This window comes from Tachysurus fulvidraco, unplaced genomic scaffold, assembly GCF_022655615.1.
Source record: "Tachysurus fulvidraco isolate hzauxx_2018 unplaced genomic scaffold, HZAU_PFXX_2.0 HiC_scaffold_27_np12, whole genome shotgun sequence".
Taxonomy (NCBI): Eukaryota; Metazoa; Chordata; class Actinopteri; order Siluriformes; family Bagridae; genus Tachysurus; species Tachysurus fulvidraco.
The window spans coordinates 1-21,943 of NW_025927118.1; the positions used below are offsets into that span (position 1 = coordinate 1).

General features: G+C 41.1%; 1 protein-coding gene across 1 annotated transcript in view; it reads left to right on the top strand.

The window, feature by feature from the left end:
- The first annotated feature begins 6,694 nt into the window (after window positions 1-6,694).
- The window catches only part of LOC113657267 (E3 ubiquitin-protein ligase rnf213-alpha-like), a 40,021-nt gene continuing 24,772 nt past the window's right edge, over window positions 6,695-21,943 (top strand). Inside the window, 13 exon segments of the mRNA XM_047809758.1 lie at window positions 6,695-6,885; window positions 7,141-7,256; window positions 7,998-8,114; window positions 8,351-8,857; window positions 8,860-8,906; window positions 9,248-9,404; window positions 9,831-10,048; window positions 12,267-12,410; window positions 12,708-12,878; window positions 15,473-16,994; window positions 17,137-17,330; window positions 17,828-17,983; window positions 18,347-21,889. Of these exon segments, the coding sequence (XP_047665714.1) occupies window positions 6,695-6,885; window positions 7,141-7,256; window positions 7,998-8,114; window positions 8,351-8,857; window positions 8,860-8,906; window positions 9,248-9,404; window positions 9,831-10,048; window positions 12,267-12,410; window positions 12,708-12,878; window positions 15,473-16,994; window positions 17,137-17,330; window positions 17,828-17,983; window positions 18,347-21,889 (7,083 nt within the window).

Consider the following 21,943-nt stretch of genomic DNA (forward strand, 5'->3'; position numbering starts at 1 on the left):
GCACTTCCGCATCTCGCACTCTCTCGCTCTTCCTCTAATAATAACTCTCTGTTGATCTCCAGTTTTTTAAAGACACAGACACACATAAGTTAAACAAAGAGAACATAAAAAAAAAAATTACAAAACCCTGAAGAAACAAATGTCATCAACAGGAACAATACAATCAGTTAACAATTATAAGCATAAAAAAAAAAATCAAAACGTTAATTGAATCTGCTTATTCCCTTACACATGCATTTAAGAACTAAAGACATTTCTGAACTAAACACCAGTGAAAGACTTTTTCTTTTCTGTTTATATTGAAAGTGACATTTAACAAAACTCTCTCAGACTGACAAAATGGGATCAATATGTATAGAAAATATTAAAAGTAAATATGAAAACACTCTAATGTCCTTCAAGTATCTCTTTATGTTGAAGTTCCTCCTCTTTTGTTGTGTGTGACACAGTGTTGTGGGGAGATTCACTCTGTCATGGCTTTTTTACTCAATTGTTCTTTCTAATAAAAATAAAACATAAATGCTTTTTAAAACTTTAACCCAATACGAAGGAAAAACAAAAGTCTCCTTCAGTCTGCACTACTGCTAAACTTTACCAAGGACTGAGCTCGTGGTAAATAAAACATCAATCATCATTTTGGACCTTGACACATTGGACAGACGAAGTGTGAAAATGGTCAGCTTTATCTTCTTATTATGTTAGAAACAAGCTAGGCAGCGAACACAGATGTGTGATGAAGATTTTCTTTCTCTAACACTGACCTGTTTGTAGAGGATGGAGTTTAAATGTGACTTTTTATATGAAGACTTTTATTTTGATGGGGTTCTTTGTTCTTTGCTTATCAGTGTACAAGCAGGTAAAAAGAGAGAGGATGAATAATGTGTCACAGGTGAGTGTAGTGTCGTGACCGCTGTTATTAAAAAGTCCTGTTTTGTTCTACTTGGAGCTCGACAAAGACACCAAACTGACCGATCACATTCTTGTTCTTGGGTCGTGATTGTTGTTAATCTGTTGTGGTTGAATTATAGACAGTTTTTTGTCTGGTTCACTGCATCAGAAGATGGTGGATGTGGTAAAAACAGACGGTTCACCGTTACTGTTGAAGAGACGTCAGGTTTCGTTCTTTGGAAACTTTCTGTGGATTTTGGAGACATAAGCTGTGGACTGTGTTTGTATTTATAATATTATAATGTTATAATATTATATTTATTGTGTTAGATTTGTACCTACAAGGTGGGTTGGATTTCCTGCTATGTGTGTAGTCAGTGTTTTAGATTGAACAAACGAATGTCTGTATGTTGATCCATCTAAAGCTAATACTTGTGTATATACAGTGTCACTCATTTAAAGGTAAGAAGTTTGACGTTGTTCATTTCTGATGCTGTGTGCAGTCGTGCTGATGTGACGTCACTCTGTAAACAGGGAAGGAGCTCAGATTTGAGAAGAAAACCCCACGTTCACTTCTCAGTTGTGGAGGCATGAAAGACATGATCCCATTTACTCTGTGGAGAAAGAAGGGTTCACTAAGTTGTGTTGAAATAATAACAGTGACCTCTGTAGTAAACAGTACAATGTTCTTTCTAATATCCTTTATTTACATTGTTTATGATCGATGAGAGATTTTTACACATCTATATTTTAAAAAAAATACAAATCATGATCAAGAATTGTTTATCAGGTTAAAAATTTATCTTTCTCTTTAGTTTGGATGTGTTTGGACGTATGTGAACACACCACCTGTACACAGGTCCACACCAAACACCTGAACCAGTGTGTGTGTAAAATCAGAGGTCTGGAGGTGACAGATTTGTACCTGTACGAGCACAGAGAACAACACACACCAACTGTTTTAGTGTCTCTGTGAAATCCAACATATAACTGAGTGTAAAGTATGACTAGTATTGTCATGTTATTAACTGGTAGTGTACAGCTGTGTAATTCTTTATGTTCTGTAATAAAATGCACTGTATCTGCAGTGTTGGGTGTAGAAACTTGAACACAGATCAGAGTGTAGTGTTTGTAGGCTGCTCGCTCTCACATGTATGTGTTATGTACATGACGTAATGGTCTTATAATAAATTGTAGCTGAGAGATTGTGGAGTGCAGAAAGACATCCCTGCTACTGTAAATGTGCTGATGTGGTGTCCTGTCCTCTGATTTGTGTGTGTGACACAAACACACTGACATTTCTGTTACATCTTCAACTTTAGCTGGATTATGGCTGTGTTTGTGTGTTTGAGATCAGTGCTCTGATATTTCATCATTTCTCTTCCAGGCTGTGGAACTGTAATCTGACAGAGGAAAGCTGTAGAGTTCTGTCCTCAGTTCTCAGCTCAAACTCCTCCAGTCTGAGAGAACTGGACCTGAGTAACAATAAACTGCAGGATTCAGGAGTGAAGCTGCTCTCTGATGGGCTGAAGGATCCACACTGTACACTGGAGATACTGTGGTACCACACACACCACACACACACACACACACACACACACACACACACTCTGGAGATACTGAGGCACACACACACACAACCACACACCCACAACCCACACACACTGGAGATACTGAGGTACACACACACATACAACCACACACACTGGAGATACTGAGGTACACACCACACACCCCCACATGGAGCTGCTACCATTTTATAGACCTGCTTCTGTTGTTCAATGGGAGCAAAACTATTCCTGAAAATGTTTGTAACACAAAGTAAAAGTGTGTACATGTAATTACACCCAGATTTCTAACCTGTATCCCAGCTCATTTTTCAATAAGTTACAATTAATATCTACAATTAATATCTCCATTTTATCCTGGTTTAACTGTAGAACCTTCTGTGACATCCAGTCAGATATTTCATTCAAGCATGTAATCAGTTTGTTAATAAGCTCCTGATTACACAGTGACACTGATATATAAACCTGTGTGTCATCTACATACCTATAAAAACTGATTTCATGTGTTTGAGTCGAACAAGAGACATGTAGAGGGAGAAAAGCAAGGCTCCTAAAACAGATCTTTATGGAACTCCAAATGAAATTTCATGTTGTCTTGATGAGTGACTTCACAATTGACCATAAAACGTCTAGTTTAGTACTGGTCCTGAGAGACCTACCCAGTGCTCAAGTCTGTGGAGAAGAACATCCTGGTCTACAGAATCAAAAGGTGCACTCAGGTCAAGAAGAAAAATGGAAATGTGATCAGAACTGGAACTTAGTTACAGATCATTTAATACCCTGAGCAAATGCTGCACAGCACAGAACATTTGTGTTTAGTGACATTAAAACTCTATAAAAGGTCAATGGGAGTTATTGTGACTTATTAATGTAACAGCAGCTGAAGACCAAAATGTGGAACCAGTTTACAGGAAAGGTGAATTAGGTGTGAATGTGCTGAAGGGAAAGGAAACGGTTGGAAGGAGAGAAAAAGAGATCTACACTGTTCCCAGGTGATCATGAACACTGTAATGACGAGTCAGCAAAATCCATGTGAAGAAGTTTTAATGAAGAAAAGACAAACAATCCAAAATCAGTAAGTAAAGGCAGGGTCAAAAAACAGGCCGAGTCTGAAATAAGTGTAACAAACAGTCCATGAGGAGAACAAATCACATAAACAAACCTGAAGAAGCAATAATCCAAAGAGCAAAAACAGGGTCAATAGTGATAAATATCACCATCAAAAACAAAGCTAATTCACACCATATAGAAAAACTACACCAGGTTATGTATGTAACCCGGTTCCCTGAGAAGGGAACGAGATGCTGCGTTAGTGCTGACGCTATGGGAATGCTTCTTTAAGGAAGTTTAATGGCTCGGAAAGGACACGTGACAGAGTAATTACTCGCCAGTCAGTCCATATAAGGGCATCTACATCACGCTGCTCCAGCTCTCTTTGTCTGAAGGAAGCGCAAACTGATGCCCGGGGCGTGGCCAGCAATGCAGCGTCTCGTTCCCTTCTCAGGGAACCGGGTTACATACGTAAGCTGGTGTAGTTCCCTTTCGAGGGAACTCGACGCTGCATCAGTGCTGACGCTATGGGAATGCCAATACCCACGCTGCCAACGCAGCAGTTGATGACTGCGCTAGAGGCCGTGAGAGAGCACGAGCAGACTGGGAACAGCACATCATAGGCCCCGCAGTAACTGGGACCCTGGAGTGGGGTCCAAGTCCAGGTCATAGAATCTGATAAAGGTGTGCGGAGAGGACCATCCTGCTGCAGCACAATATCTTCAATGGGGACACCCCTGGCCAAGGCACTGGATGAGGCGATACCCCTAGTGGAGTGGGCCCTGATGCCAAGAGGTGAGGCATGACCGCGCATAGGCCTGAGTAATGGCCTCCACCTCCCAGTGCACCAGGCCCGCCATCCTGGGCTCCTTAGGGACATATCCTGGCCTGGGGTGCAGGATAGCCTTGGACATGCCGGGAGCAAATTCTAGGCAGGTGGGGGCAATCGACAAAGCCTGCAAATCCCCGACTCTTCTGAGAGAGGCCAAGGCAAGAAGCAGAGCCGACTTCAGGGTCAGAAACTTCTCAGAGGCTGACTCCAAGGGCTCAAAGGGGGCTTCCAGCAGCCCCTCCAGGACCACAGAGAGGTCCCAGGAAGGAAGGCGTGGTCTAGAGGAAGGCCTCAGCCGCCTGACACAACGCAGAAAGCGAGAGACCAAAGGTTGCCTACCCAAGGAGGCCCCAAGGACAGGTTCGTGGTTCACTGCAAAGGACAGGCCCCGAGAAAAGCAAGACTGCAGGAACTCCAGCACTGTACCAACCGGGCAGTAAACTGGATCCTGAGATTGCTCGTCACACCAGAGGCGAAAAAGACTCCACTTCAGAGCATACAGTTTCCTAGTGGAGGGAGCCCTAGCATTCAGCAGAGTCTCTGTCACCTCAGTTGAGAGGCCTGCATCTAGGAACTGGTCCCCCTTCAGGAGCCAGACCCAAAGCTTCCACCTCTCGGGGCGGGGGTGAAGGTCCCCCTGCACCTGAGAGAGGAGATCCCTCCTGATGGGAACCTCCCATGGAGTGCCGTTCAGGAGGGAGACTAGGTCCGTGTACCAAACTCGAGAGGGCCTACTAGGAGAAGGTTGACCCGGCCGTGGCGCACTCTGGCTAGGACTTGCGGGAGCAGAGCTACCGGGGGAAAGGCGTACAGACGGAGCCTCGGCCACGTCCATACCAGGGCATCCAGGCCCAACGGGGCCGGATGAGAGATGGAGAACCACAGCGGACAGTGGGTCGACTCCTCGGAGGCGAACAAATCCACTTCCGCCCGGCCGAAAATCTGCCAGATTTGCTCCACCACATGGGGGTGAAGACGCCACTCCCCAGGCCTCAGCACCTGCCTCGTCAGGAAGTCTGCCTCCCGATTTACACGCCCTGGGATAAAAACCGCTCTCAGGGAAAGAAACCTGGTCTCTGCCCAGAGCAGAATCTGCCACACCAACCTGAACAGGGGACATGAACGCAGACCGCCCTGACGATTGATATAGGACACCACCGTGGTGCTGTCCGTCCGCACTAGGACATGGCAGCCCTTGAGGTATGGGACAAAGTGTTTCAACGCTAGAAACACAGCCCTCATCTCCAGGCAATTTATGTGCCATAAGAGACAGGGGCTCTCCCATAGACCCTGGGCCGGGTGGCCATCTAAAGCCGCGGCCCAGCCCGAGTGCGAGGCATCCGTCGAAAGAGTCCTGCGACAGTGACACGCCCCTAGAATGGGACCCAAGGCCAAGAACCGGGGTCTTTTCCACATAAGAAGTGTACGAAGCCCACGGCGCTTAACCCATATAACTCTGAGGGTATGCTGGCGAGGATGAAAGCCTGCCTCCTTGAGCCAGAGCTGGAATGGCCTCATGTGAAGCAGACCCAAAGGGATAACGTTGGCTGCTGCTGACATGAGGCCGAGCACCCTCTGTGCCTCGGCGAAAGAGAGGCCGCGGCCTACCCGAATAGCTCTCACCGCCGACAAGATGGAGGCCACCCGAGTGGGAAACAGATGTGCCCGCATCATGGTTGAGTCTCAAACCACCCCCAGAAAGGTGGTTCTCTGAGAAGGAGAAAGCACACACTTTCCCGGGTTCAGCCTGAGGCCTAGGGACCTCATGTGGGCAAGCACAGCATCTCGATGACTGGCTGCCACAGCCTCCGACTGGGCCAAAATGAGCCAGTCGTCTAAGTAGTTCAGTACACGGAGACGCAACGGTGCCAGGGCAGCGTCCATGCACTTCGTAAACGTGCGTGGTGAAAGGGCTAGACCAAAAGGAAGGATATGATACTGGTACGTTTCGCCCCCAAAAGCGAACCTGAGGAACCTCCTGTGCTCTGGCAGGATGATTATGTGAAATAAGCATCCTTGAGGTCGATCATGACAAACCAGTCCTCGGATCTGATCTGGGACACGATCATCTTGAGCGTGAGCATCTTGAACTTGTAAGTCTTCAGACGCAGCCCCCCGCCCTTCTTGGGAACAACAAAATATCGGCTGTAAAAGCCGGAGTCCCGCTCTGGGAGGGGAACATGCTCTATGGTCCCTTTCTCCAGAAGCGAGAAGAGTTCCTTTCGGAGTGCCTGGTGCCTGCCCACGATTGTGGGCAACACACACTGGAAACACGGAGGACGGGAGGAAAACTGGATCCTGTACCCCCTTTCTACAGTATCCAGGACCCACTGAGACACCCCTGGCAGAAGTTTCCATGCTGCCAGGCTGTGTGACAGTGGTGTCAAGCTCGTGCAGTCCTCCTGGGTGCCCTGAAACAGTGCACCGGCAGGCGCTAACCCAGGAAGATCCGCACAAGGAAGGGGAGCCGACACAGGCCCCACTGCCCCCCCGAAACAACAAAGGCAGCGGGGCAGGCAGTCTCCATCCGGGTGATGCAGGGGAGAGGTAACTGGCCAGCGTCTCTTCAACCCTAGGCATCGCTCCATACCCATGGTCTTCAAACCACATAATGGCTGAATAATCGGACATGGCCGAAATTGCGAAATTGGGATTTTTCCAAGACCTCGATACCTCAGTATGGAGGTCTGGAAGAAAAGGCAGACGCCTATGTGCAGGTGGCTGATGGCACGAAGATAGAAAGCTTAGAACGGACGACACCAACTACCTCTTCGGGCCAATCTAAATTTAACTTCTCGACAGCCCGAGTTATTACCTCGGAGCCGGACGCGGAAAGCAGCATGCTCTCTTCCGGGTTGGGAGAAATTGCAGCGCAAGCTCCCGAACGCAAAACCGAGCGATCGGAGTCAGGGGAGAGGGCAAGAGAAAGGGAAACACCCGTCTCTTGCTCCGCCTCCGCTAACTCAACCTGGGAACCCCATGATTGAAGCCGCCGCGCTGCCTCGGCAGATGCAGGACCCGAACCACGAGGCGCAGCCGCAGCTGAAAATACAGCCCGGCGGGATCGGAGCGTGCGGAGTGGGAATCCCACACAATGCACGCAGCTCCCTCGAGAGCAGACCGGGCATGCTCCTCTCACAAACACACAACGCAAAGAGAATGCGCGTCGCCCCCCGTGATAAAGCGGGGGCACAGATGCACGCATCTCTTAAAGTGCTTTGACTGCAACATATTGCCTAGTCTCTCCCTATTTTTTTTCTTTCCCTGCACTTGACAGACAGACAAACGACACACATACACAGAGCGCTTCCTGAAGACAAAGAAAGCTGGAGCAGCGTGACGTAGATGCCCTTATACGGACTTACTGGCGAGTAATTACTCCGTCACGTCTCCTTTCAGAGCCATTAAATGCCGTGTGTGCACACAGAGCTTCTTCCTCAAAGCATTCCCATAGCGTCGGCACTGATGCAGCGTCGAGTTCCCTCGAAAGGGAACACTTATTTATTTGATCTGTGTATTGAGGGTATTATGGGATGTGTCTGTGTGTGTGAAGGTAAATAAAAAACACCACATTTAATGACATACTAATACTCTAGTCATACTAAAGTGTTGTCAGCTCAGGTAACCAAATGATTTTTATGAAAACTCTTCCTGTATAGGAAAAAAGATGGACACATTTTTGAAGACAATAAAGGAAGCAGAGGAGGATTTTAAAAAATTTGAAGGCCAAAAAAGAAAAGTGAAGGTGCTCTATGACCTTAACCAAGGCATGCCAGGTACAGTGTCTGTTTTTTTGGGGGTTTTTTTAACAGTTCTATTTTAATCTTCCAACATTTTATATTTCAATGACAGTATCATTCTTTACATGTTTAATATTTTAAATAAAATACTTTGTTTGATTTAAAACCCCAGTTTTCTGTCACATCTGTTACCTGTTTGTTCTGTGGTGAATTTATCATCGCTAAAGACTAAGTTTTCAGCACTAAAACATTTATTTATCATTGTTTTTCAGTCGATGTAATACAACTTGAGACAACTTTGTCAATCGAGCTTGAAAAGGAGGAACGATCACTGAAAACTATCATGGGCATGTTGACCAGCGACAAACCTGGAAGTGACACATATTTGGTCAATATTCAGGCATTTGAAAAGATTGACTTTCTGTCTAAAAGCACATATTTCAAAGAACTGTGGAGAGAAACAGCAAAACAAGCCAAGAACACAGAGTTTAAGGATGTTGCATTAATTCCACTTGACCAAATCTACGATAATATTTACAAACCAGCCTTTGAAGAATTTAAAAACACCTACAAGGCCTTGAGGGACCTCTCGATGACTCTTCAGGACTTGAAGAGTAAACTGGGCAAATATTTAGATAGCATGTCAAACGAACTGAATACAATGGCAGAGGTGTTCAGTGAGGATCCACGTGAAATGATTCACAAGACCGATAAACACATTAAACTTTATAGAACTCTTCAGTCTGCAAAAGAAAATGCAGAAGTGATCATTGAACTAAAAATAACCTCGGGCTGTGTGGAGAGTTTGATGACATTGATAAACTCAAGGTATGCAGAATAGAAAGAATTTCAACTGCTGAATGCTTTGTTTTTCTTTTGCATGTTTAATGAGTGTACACTGGAACTAGATCTAAATTTGAAAGTGAGACCTATTTACTTTTCAGGACAAATTACGATTTTAAACAATTGTCCTGAATATAAGCATTATTAAAAGCATATAGACAAAACTGGATCAAGTCAAGATAAAAGATCATCAACAATACATTTGATTATTACAATTGAAACTGAAAAGATTGACCTCTTTTCCATCTGTCATGGAACAGCAATGCGTGTAATCATAAATATTCTTCTGATGTTACATATTAAATTTTAGTAATATGTAATTACAGAATATGGACTTCAGTTGCTTGCGTGATCTCACTGAAAATGTGGCCAAAGCTGGAAACGAACTGAAGAAAATTTCAAAGGAAACAAATAGCTTTCTAAGACAATTTAATGAATGCATCAGACGAGGATTCATCTCGTGGATTAAAGAAATTATAAAAGGTAAGTGTTTAGAAACCTTAGGTATAATAATGATAATTTAACTTAAATGTATTAGGCAAGTATAATTGATTTGACATGTTTTAAAATGGATTCTGATTATAATTTTCGCCTCATCTCGTCTTTGTTCCGTGATTTCATGCGTTTGCTTTGTTTACCTTTGTTTTGATTCATGTCTTGTCTCTACCCCTTTATTGTCACTGGTAGTTGCACTGATGTGTCTTGATTATTTTGACCTTGTTATTGCCTAAGGCCTTGGATTGTCCACCATTCATAACAAACTGCCACATGCATCCTCCACCATGAACATTTTTTTGTAACAAGATTTATGTTATTATTAGAACAATGCCAAGAAATGATTGTTAACTACTGATGAACCACAGTAATTAGTAGTTTATGCATTACTTTACTTTTACTCTTTAATTTTAGACACCGGAGAGCTAACAGCATTTGTGGAGCTGGCCTCAATCTCTGCTGGAGAAAATGCCATGGACATTGATAAAGTGTGCTATTTCAGAGATGCCATATCTGCTGCTGCACCACTCATATATCAGTTGTCTGAAAGATCTGGTACTAAAGAGCTCCTGCAAGCTGTCAATAAGCTTGGTTTTGCTTTGGAAAGTGACCAGGAGCTGCAGAATAAACTAGTAAGATGAAATTTTAAACTCCCTTGTGACAGAAAGTGTGATGGCTGTTAGCTGTTGTAAGATGAGAGAGATGCAGTGTACGGCCAAAAGTTTGTGAACTCCTGATTATCACACCCATATGTGGTTCTTCACAGTTATACAGATTGTCTCTGTGTGCCATAGCATTACATTTTCCTTTCACTGGAACAAAGAGACTCAAACCCTCATCTAGCGTGACACTGTGCACAAAGCAGCTCCATAAGGACATGGTGTGTTAAAGCTGGAGTGCAAGAACTAGACAGAGCATACTAATGGCATAAAATACATTTTAAAACAATTTAAGCATTTGCCAATAACCCATTGACTATAATCACATTGCTGATGACCTTGAAATGTCCTTTGTCAGTGTGCAGTGCATTAAGAAATATTCCAACCCCTTCATTTTTTCACATTTTATGTTGCAGCATTATGGCAAAATATTTTAAATTATTTGTTTTCCTAATCTATACACAATAACGACAAACAAAAAACAGATTATGCGCAGTTATAAATCAGATATAATTTATTGAACATAAAATTTATTTTAAAAATAACTGAAATTTCACAATTAGACCATTTTCTATGGCAAGTGAAATTTGGCTTGGGTGCATCCCATTTCTCTAAATCATCTTTGAGATGCTTCTACACTTGGAGTCCATTAATGTGGTAAATTCAATTAATTGAATGCAGAAAAATGCAGATAACAAAAATGCAGATCAGAGCAAGTCATGAGGTCAAAGTAACTGTCTGCAGAGCTCAGAGACAATTCAATTCATGTTTATTTGTATAGGGCTTTTTATTTGTTTTTTTTGTTTGTTTGTTTTTGTTTATTTAGTTTTTTTATTATTATTTTTAATTGACATTGTTTCAGAACATAAACATAGAACATAAACCATAGAACAGAAGGTTAATATAAAGAATAATAGAAAGATTAATAGAATACAAAATTCAAGATAAATATTAGATATATTTAGTTCACAATGTGTATGTATTTATCAACAATGAGCAGGTTTGAGGTGACTCAGGCAGCAGTGGCAAGGAAAAACTCCCTTAGATGGTAAAGGAAGAGACCTTGAGAGGAACCAGACTTAAAGGGGAGCCCATTCTCATATGGATGACACTGGAGGGTGTGATTATAAATATACAGTCAAACAAATTTTGTATTGATGCAAAAGATCAGATGGAGTTCATATCTCCTCTTTAGTATCTAGTAGAGTCTAACTGGAGCTGGTAGATCTCTAGATGCCTCAGGACTCACAGAGTCAGCCTCATCTCAGTGGATGTCCAAAATCTTCATTGCGTGGAAGACGATAGGAGCTGGTACAATTTCTGGATGCCTCGGGATGGGTAGAAAGAGAGAAGCAGTGGAGAGGGATTAACATATCTGCTGTTCATAAAATGTGCAAATCTGATGTAATAGTGCACAATATTATGGGATGTATTATGTGTACGCTTGACTAAAGAGATGAGTTTTTAATCTACATTTAACCTGGGAAAGTGTGTCTGAGCACCGAACAATATCAGCTAAATATGAAAACACTTTACCACCTTTAGTAGACTTGGATATTCTGGGAACTACCAGAAGTCCTGAGTTTTGTGACCTCAAAGAGCGTGAAGGATTGTAACGTGTTAGAAGACTAGTTAGATACATGGGAGCTAAACCATTAAAAGCCTTATACATAAGTAGCAGCAGTTTGTAATAAATTCTAAACTTAACAGGTAGCCAGTGTAGAGATGATAAAATTGGGGTTATATGATCATATTTTCTTGTCCTGGTAAGAACTCTGGCAGCTGCATTTTAGTCTAACTGTAGACTATTTATTAACCACCTAGTAATGCATTACAATAGTCCAGTCTAAAGGTCATGAAGGCATGAACTATCTTCTCAGCATCGGATACAGATAGGATGTTTCTCAGCTTGGCAATATTTCTAAGGTGGAAGAAGGCTGTTTTGTAGTAGACAGGATTGTGTCTAGGCATAGGCTACAAAACATTTGCCTTTTTGGAGGTACTGTGGCCTCCAAAATTCTTAAATGTAAGAAGTTTGTGACAATCAGAACTCTTCCCTTGTCTGTTTAGCTTGATCACATGAAACCACAGTTCTATCTTTAATCTCAGCTTAATATGTTATGTCTCGGACATGTTATATCTCTATCTGTCACTTTACATTATAAACATGTTTATTATAATATTTTAACAGAAAGACTCCTGCACCAACATGGAGTGGCTCAAAATTGCCTATGAGACTCATGGTTCTGTTGAGAGGTCATCTTTGCAACAGGCCACAGATATCAATGACAATGGGATTTACATAATCAAAATTCCATCTGATGCTCAGGGAAAGGTGAAATATTCAAATCTGTTACTTATTACACTCAGTTTATAGCTGAATAGATTACAAATGCCCAGTGTTCTGAGATTCTCTTTTCTTACATTTCTTCATAGAGCTGCTCTATCTGTTTATGGTTTCTTATTTAATTTATGGTTATTTGTTAGAATAAATAAAAAAAAGAAAAAGTAACCAATAGCAAACACTGTATCTAAACTAGTAGATACAAATTTTAGCTCGCAAAAGGTGGTTTAGTTGTACTAAATGACCCCCAAGATGCAATCCCTAATGATGTTTTACTTTGTTTTTAAGATTAATCTAGAAAATTGCCTCACATTAAGGTGCAAGGAAAAGTTGTCTGATGGACAGGATGCAAAATACAGAACATACGGTCTTGCTGAGCTTCAAGATCTGCACAACAAGCTGATGCTGATTACTGTCAGTGTTAAAAATCGAGAGGATGAAATCACAACCTACATTGAGGTAATTTTATGATTGGAGTTATAACATTCTCCACCACTTTTAGCTGTGATGTGTTTGTGTGTGTGTGATATATATATATATATATATATATAATATATATATATATATATATATATATATATATATATATATACACATACATACGTATATATATGTATATATATACATATATATACGTATGTATGTATGTATATATATATATATATATATATATATATATATATATATATATATATATATATATATATGTATATATTTTTATATATATATACACAAATATACGTATATATATATAAGAAACTTACTTAAAAAATAAATGGTTCAGAATCAAATGCAAGTTAGTTTCATTTCATTTTTGATTTCATTCCTCTTCTGGCAAAATCTGTTAACATTTTTTACGTTTTTCCTAGCTTTTTGCAAATTCCAAATACATCCCTACTTTTTATCCTATCAATTTGATCCAAATTCTTCCCTCAAATGTCAAGCAAAGTGATGTGGTTAGTAAATACTGCAATATTGCTAAAGGTTAAATATCTGATTACAAAAGACTTTTTAGAGAATCTGTGTTGTTTTCATCATCTGTTAGCTAGTTACAGTACAGACCAAAAGTTTGGACACTTTTCTTTATTTTCATGACTATGAAAATTGTAGATTCACACTGAAGGCATCAAAACTATGAATTAACACATGTGGAATTATATACATACATAACAAAAAAAATGACTGAAAATGTCATATTCTAGGATCTTCAAAGTAGCCACCTTTTGCTTTGAGTACTGCTTTGCACAATCTTGGCATTCTCTTGATGAGCTTCAAGAGGTAGTCACCTGAAATGGTCTTCCAACAGTCTTGAAGGAGTTCCCAGAGATGCTTAGCACTTGTTGGCCCTTTTGCCTTCACTCTGCGGTCCAGCTCACCCCAAACCCTCTCGATTTGGTTCAGGTCCGGTGACTGTGGAGGCCAGGTCATCTGGCGCAGCACCCCATCACTCTCCTGTGGGGTCATTGTCCTGTTGAAAAGGTGGTGTGTCCAAACTTTTGGAAGGTGTGTCCAAACTTTTGGTCTGTACTGTATGTAGCTACTTAAGTTAGACTTGACAACCTTGACTAATTAAATAGCAGGGAGGATCATGTCTGTGTAGCGATTTTGGCTCGCGAAGCAATGTAAATATTTATAAGTAATTATAACGTATATTTTAAGTTGAAATGAACGGTAATGGAATTAACGTTACACTTATTTGGTCTGTTTGTCCGGCGAACAGGCCGTGTACCCTTTATTAATTCTATGAAGGCGGTATCTTCCTGGCCAAGAAAGATTCACTTCCCTTTTACTTTATACCGTAATTTAAATTAAATTAACTTAATAGAGCATGTAGTTCAGACCAGATGTTGCAGGTACCTTAAGTTTGTGAGCGATACTCAGAGACAATCACTTGTGGCACAAAAATATGGCGTTTAATGAATGAGACAAACACAACATAACACTAAATACACAAACAAAAGAAATACAGAAAGCAACGATGAAAATAAAAATACACAAATGAAATCAAAATTGGGGAAAGGGAGGAAGAGACTGGAAAGAAGAAATTAGAGAAAGGAAGGAAGGAATGGCAAGCTTAAACTTCAAAATTAATCACACCCTAACTGGGAAATCGTCACCGGAAACTTAAATTCACCTTAAGACTCAATACAAGGTTCATACTTAAAATACGCATCTAAATTGGTTGGTAAAGGAAACGGTTACTTGCAATGGCTTACTGCACAAAAGTCCGGATGCAACAGAGAAATCTCTGAAGAATCAGTTAAGGTGGGGTCAGACGCTCTTCCAAGTTCTCCTGAAGATCAGAGCAGTTGTCGTTCTTGGAAGTGAAGCTTGCTGGAAGTTCTTTGAAGGAAGATGGAGTCGTCTCCAAGCTTACAAGAATAAGAATCTTAGAGTATCAGTATAATTGGGGAGGAGATACATACGAGTATGGCTTAATGCCGTGGGATGTGGGGCATCTTATTCACTCGTTTTATTAGTAAAAGGAAGTGTTGTGTGTGTGTGTGTGTGTGTGTGTGTGTGTGTGTGTGTGTGTGTGTGTGTGTGTGTGTGTGTGTGTGTGTGTGTGTGTGTGTGTGTGTGTGTTCTGGTTGAGGGCACCTATGAGTTCAATCAGAGAATCGGCATGGGGTTATCTGGTCTTTGTGTAGGATCCAGACCTTCTGGAGTCAGTTGTGTGTGTGTGACACTGTGGGATGTAGCCCTCAATAAATCTTGGTTGATTGAAGAGTAGATGCCAAAGTTTAGGGTGCCTTGGACAAGAAATCTAAATGACCTGTTCCAGACGCTACATCTGGTAGGTGTTTTAAGGAACAGGCCATTACTTGGTAAGACTGAATATTTAACATATTTCTCTGCAATACCATGGGAAAAATTCAAAATAACCCTACTTTAACATCCCTACTCGTATTTATCAAGACTTTCAGTAACATGAATTTTTAACATGAATGTCAGGTGTGTTGAAACTAAGCTGTGCAGTGCAATAGATCTACCACAGTAATAACAACACTTGCTATTCAGAAAAAAGGCTATAGTATTTATCTCTTTTTCAGGTTTTGGAGCAGATAATAAATGTGGGAAAGTGCTTCCTTGACCTCCGTGATGCTGGACATATTCTCTTTAAAGACTGGGAGATGACTGCCTACTGCCAACAAACACATGATATTAAAATATGGGTGAAGTTTGGTATTGCAAATGTAGAGATCAAAGGTCACAGATCGTTGCTAGTTGAGTTGAACGGACTGTGTGAAAGCATGAGGAGCTGTCTCTCTGAATGGTTAACGTACACAGAGCAGAAAAGGAACACTTACTACTACTTAAATTTCTTCACAGCAAAGCAGCTAGTCTATCTGTGTTGCTCTTTGGCTGAATATCGGATTGGGTGGAAGAACATTAGCACTAGTCTTCTCAACATGTTAGCCATCATGAAGGACGACATTCAAGAAAGTGATCTGCAGAACGCTCTCACCAGAGCACTCAAAACCCCAGTTGAAAGTGCTGGATCCCAAGCATCAATCGAGCTTAAGAAGTTCCTCACTGATTATCCAGACATGATAGCGTATTTTCTCGATACAGGTTTTACAGAGGAAGAGACCAAAGCAGCAATTATATATTGTGAGGAAGATGAGCAAGTAGAAGGAGGAGATATAGACTCAAGGACTGTAGAGGAGTATCGAGACAGTGTGATGCAATGCATTGATGATCATCAGAATGATGAAGAATGGGTCAATGAGTGGTGTGAGAAATACGAGACAAGGCGGGATAGTGTCCTTAAAAATCAAATGAAATTCAAAGGTGGACTCACGACAGAAGAAGTTTCTTTTTCAATGACACAGGAGCAGATTGCAGCGGCATTTGACAACTTGGAAAATTCTGATGAGAAGATTGTAATGCTTTGGAAGACATACCACAACAAACTCTCAGGACTCGTATCAGACAAGTTTGTAGACTTAGATGTTCTTGGAGAAACCATGAACCATCTTGCCAAATCTGCTGAAGTAACCGTGACACGAAAACTGCCAATCACTTTGGAAAGGGGCAAACCCAACCTGATTTGCTGTAAAGATGTTGAAATGCTTCCACTTTGCTTATCACTGTACAGTGATAAAGAGCAGTCATTGCCAACCTATGATGAAATTCTGGTCTGTACCTCTGAGACGACTGCAGAAGAGGTGGAACTGATCATCAGGAGAGCTGTACAACCTGGCAGCACACATGAGAAGATCTACTGCTTGCTAAATGCAGACCAACTAAATCATGATGTGTCTCGGAATTTCGAGTCCATTTTTTACAAAAAAACTCAGGAGTCACATGTCCAGGGAGGCACGTATAAGAACGATTATCAGTTAATTATTTTTTGTGACTCAAAGGCATATCACAGTTATGTTGCCACTGCTTTTGACATGTTTAAGAGGACGGTTACCGAGAATCCAAATCAAAATGAGGAAATTAAACAGTACCTCCTTCACAAGCACCAAACATCCTCAGAAGCTGGAACTGCATTTACAGAATTGAACCAACCTGATAAATTTCAGCTGAAAACAAAAATCATTTTCTCTGAACATGCAGGAATGGGTAAGAACCCTTTAAATTAAATATCATTTAAGTGTAAGTGGCATTTTATACTGATTGTGTGTGTATCTCAAATCAGCTGAATGTTCTGGACCTGTGTCCTTTGGGACTTGATGATTTTTTGATGAAATGTGTTCTACAACAGGAAAATCCCTGTATGTGAAAAATCTTGTGAAAGAGTCTGAAGGAAGTCTCAGAAGTGCAGGATTTACTCATAAAACAATCCGGATAAACCAGTCACACCTGAGGACTGAGGACATTGTCTCTGAGCTGCAGCAGTATGAGGACAAACCCACAGACAAATTCCCAAGAATCTTTCACTTTGACATTCCTCCTGTGGTTAGTATTTTTATTGTATAATATGTTGCTAACATGTAATCTTTATACCCTAGTTTAAACCAGAATCACAAAGAGAGTAAAGCACTGGTTAGTAAGCAGTAATCTTGTGGTTTGCAATTTGTTAAGTGTGCTCATGAAGTGCTGAAAAAACATCACAAATAATCCAGAATAAAGGGTTGGTACATCAGTTGTAAAAAGGTGTGTGATCAGTTAGCTAGTAACTGTGTATGTGACACTACACCTAGTGTGTGGGTGTTGTAGTCACTGTTTGTAGTTCATGGTGCATTCTGGGAAATGGAGTTTGATACTGATTCTAGAGATGTTGGGAGTTGGGAGTTTCTGTCCTGAGTTGTGTGATGGAGGCCGTTCTGTAACACTGCTAAATGGCGATAAATCGCTAAAGGCTGAGAGACATTCCCCACATCTAGTCTATTGTGAACACAAATTTGCTGTACTGTATATCATTTACTGACTCCCACACTAAATTCTCTGTTCAGGTGACAAAAGGACTGTACACCTTTCTGCTGCAGCTGTTTGTGTTGAGGTGTTTCCAGAGCCCTGATGGGATCATATGGAGATACAATCACTCCCACATTTACTTAGTGGAATACACAAAACGAAAGCACAGGGAATGTGACCGGCACAGCTCTGAGGTAATCACCAGGCTTAGATTTAATGCTGTAAATATGTTGAGTTTAAATGCCAGAAACTGCTGGCTTGATGTTTGGACTGGATTCTGCTTTATTGTAATTAATTTTTATTTCATAAACACACACATGCTTCTCTAGTGAGTAGTTTTAAACATCTACTGTATATATCCTGTAATGGGAAAAGGTGAGTCCTTCATGTAGTGTATTTGTATTTATTACATTTTCTAGACATTTAGGAAAAAAACTTGGTTAATTAAAATCTAATGTATTAAAGTAATCTTTTATAAATCTTGTATTAAGGTGAATCAAGATCTATTTTTAAACATTTAGTAAAACCATAACTTCTGTAATTATTTTTACTCTCAGGTTTCATCTCAAGTAGAAGATGCAATTTTGGAAATGTTACCATCTGTGAAGTGTCTTACCCCTGAGGAAACCCTGAGACACCTAGAGCAGCAAGGATCGTATGATAAAGACTACCGGCTGATGGACGATGCAGAGTTTCGTAGTGAAGCCTTTCAGCGCACTTACCAGTACTTTAAAATCTACAGACTAAAACAAGACAAACTGGAGAGCTTCTCGTTCAGTCCTGGATCTGTGGAAGATTCACCAAAAGAATGGTTGGAGTGTCTGTTGCAGTTCTGTGACATTAAAAACCCATCTTGGGGAGAACTCAGAAATTTTACACACTTTCTAAACAGTCAGTTGAAGAAATGTGAGCAGTCTATTTTTTGTAGCCCTGCCTTAAAAGATGACCTGACAGGCTTTAAAAAATTTGTTGTGAAATTCATGATGACAATGTCCAAGGATTTTTCCATGAGATCTCTGAAGACATCGGATGACAGTGATAAGACAGCAGAAGATGGAGCAGCAGAAGACATAGTTCTCAGAGAATTTCAGCTGCGAAGACGATGGGAGCAACAGGCACATCCTTACATCTTATTCAATGCGGATAATGAGTCCATGACGTTTTTAGGATTCCACATTCACAATTTAGATGCAGTTGATGCTCAGACTAAGGAGGTAGTGGAAAAGAGGATTATTGATAAGAGGCTTTTTAGCCAGTTGTCAGCTCAAAGAGTGCCCTTTAACATTAACTTTGAGAAACTGCGCCGTGTTGAACAACTTCATATTATTGGCAGAGTGCTAGGTGTCAGTACTGTGATGGATCCAGATGATACGTATCAGTTGACTTTAGATAATGTGATGAAAATCCTTGCGATTCACCTTCGATTTGAATCTGACATTCCTGTGATCATCATGGGAGAAACAGGATGTGGAAAGACCCGACTGGTCCAGTTCATGTGTGACCTGCTGAGATCAAGGAAGCAGAGACAAAACCTGATTGTAGTGCGAGTGCATGGAGGCACATCATCAGAGGTCATTTACCAGAAAGTGAGGAAGGCAATCGAGATTTCAAAAGAGAACGAAAAGTATAATTTAGATACAGTGCTATTCTTTGATGAAGCTAATACAACAGAAGCTGTTAATGCAATCAAAGAGGTGATGTGTGACAAGACGGTAAATGGGGAACAAATTGATGCACCTAGACTTAAGATCATTGCAGCGTGTAATCCCTACAGAAAGCACTCAAAGGAGGCCATAGAGCAACTGGAAAGAGCTGGACTGGGATACAGAGTCAGAAGTGAGAATACGGAGGAGAAACTTGGGCAGATACCAATGCGTCAGCTGGTCTACAGAGTTCAGCCACTACCACCAAGCCTTACTCCTCTGGTGTGGGACTTTGGAAAGTTAAATGAGCTCACACAGGAGCTTTATATCACACAGATGGTCAAGACTTTCTTTTGCAAAGAAAACCTCCCCAATGCTGAACAGCAGGCTTTATTTACAAAGGTAATCTCTGCCTCTCAGAAGCATATGGCAGAGCTTACTGATGAATGCCGGATGGTCAGTCTCAGAGACATAGAGCGATGCTTGAAAACAGTCATGTGGTTTTATCAACAAAGGCAGAAATTATTTAAGGAAATTGACAAAATTAGAGGAAACAAAGGAGGTGTTGATGATGATCTGGTGCGATCACTTATTCTTGCAGTCGGAGTCTGCTACATGGCTTCACTAGAGAAACGAGATGAATACTTGGAACAAGTTTCAAAAGCTTTCTCTCTGTCCTGCAGTGATATTCTGACAGAGATTGAGCTTTGTAAAGATGTATTCATCTCAAACGTTGACTGTCCAACTTCAGTGGCAAAGAATAAAGCTCTGAAAGAGAATGTATTCATGATGGTTGTGTGCATGAACTTAAGAATCCCTTTGTTTCTGATTGGAAAACCTGGAAGCTCAAAATCTTTGTCCAAGACAATTGCTGCTCATGCAATGCAGGGCAAGGCTTCTCCAAATGATCTTTTTAAAGGATACAAGCAGGCACAGCTGGCCTCATTCCAGTGCAGCCCACACTCATCTCCTGATGGCATCATCTCAATATTCAGGCAGTGTGCACAGTTCCAGAATGAGAAAAATTTGAATGAATATGTTGCTGTTGTGGTCCTGGATGAAATTGGATTGGCAGAAGACTCTCCAAAAATGCCACTGAAAACATTACACCCCCTCCTGGAATATGGATGTGTTGATGATGAAAGTCCTAATGAGTTCAAGAAAGTTGGATTTATTGGAATTTCCAACTGGTCATTGGATCCAGCAAAGATGAATCGTGGTATTTTGGTTCTGAGAACATCTCCTGCGACAGATGAGCTGGAAAGTACAGCTTGTGACATTTGTTCAAGTGATAAGGAACCAGTCAACACAGAGATTGCATGTTTGATTCGAAAGCTTACCAAGTTCTACTTAAAAGTACTTAAAGAACAGAAAACTGAATTCTTTGGCCTCAGGGATTTTTACAGTCTCGTAAAGTTGGTTGTGTCTTATGCCATTAAAAAAAATGGCAGTCCTTCAGATGAGGATCTAACAAGAGCTGTGCAAAGGAATTTTGATGGTTTGGATTCTCTCAATGTTTTGGAAATTTTTTCTCTCAATGTTTTGGAAACTATTTATGAATCAAGTACTAAGAAATGTGACACGGTCTCACTTCTCAGAGAAAACCTGGACATAAGGACCTCAGGATTTACTTCCAGGTACCTTCTGCTGCCAACAATCAATCATGCTGCTCTTCAGATTTTAAAATCCCAGAACATCATTGATGAAAGCAGTGTTGAAATCATCTTTGGCTCAGGATTTCCACATGATGAGGAATACTCACAGGTTTGTCGCACAGTAAACAGAGTAAAAACATGCATGGAGACAGGAAGGTCAGTTGTCCTTCTCAATATTCAAAGCCTATATGAGAGTCTCTATGATGCATTGAATCAGTGCTACGTAAAATTAGGTGGGAGTTACTACGTTGACCTGGGGCTAGGATCCCATAGAGTTAAATGCAGAGTCAAAGATGAATTTCGACTGATTGTCATTGAAGAGAAGAGAACAGTGTATGAGCAGTTCCCAACACCACTGCTAAATCGACTGGAAAAACACTGCTTGGAGATGAGCAATATTCTCCCAGACCATGCTCAGGAGATGAAGACTGAATTGGAGGACTGGCTGAACCTATTTGTTACACGGGATTCAAATGAGCGAGACCAGCTCCTTACCACCAGTAGGAAATACGACACTATAGTTGGTTACACAGAAGACACATGCTCGTCTATCGTTCTAGTGTGCGCTCCACAAATATTGTCCCAGGAACTGGATCAAGATGAGAGAGTGAAAGTTCTTGAAAAGGCCCAGGAAATGCTTCTTCAGTGTGCAACCCCAGATTCAGTTTTGAGAGCAACTAATTACATGGAGGAACATTCTGAGAGATTTCTTGAGGTGTATTTTACAAAGCAGCCACATGGCAACCTAATAGAAGCTTTAAAAAAATACAGAGAGACTGAAACCGATGGAATTTCCCTTGAGGTTTGATTTACATGTGTATTTGTCACCTCATTTTTCTTCATAGAATTCTATATA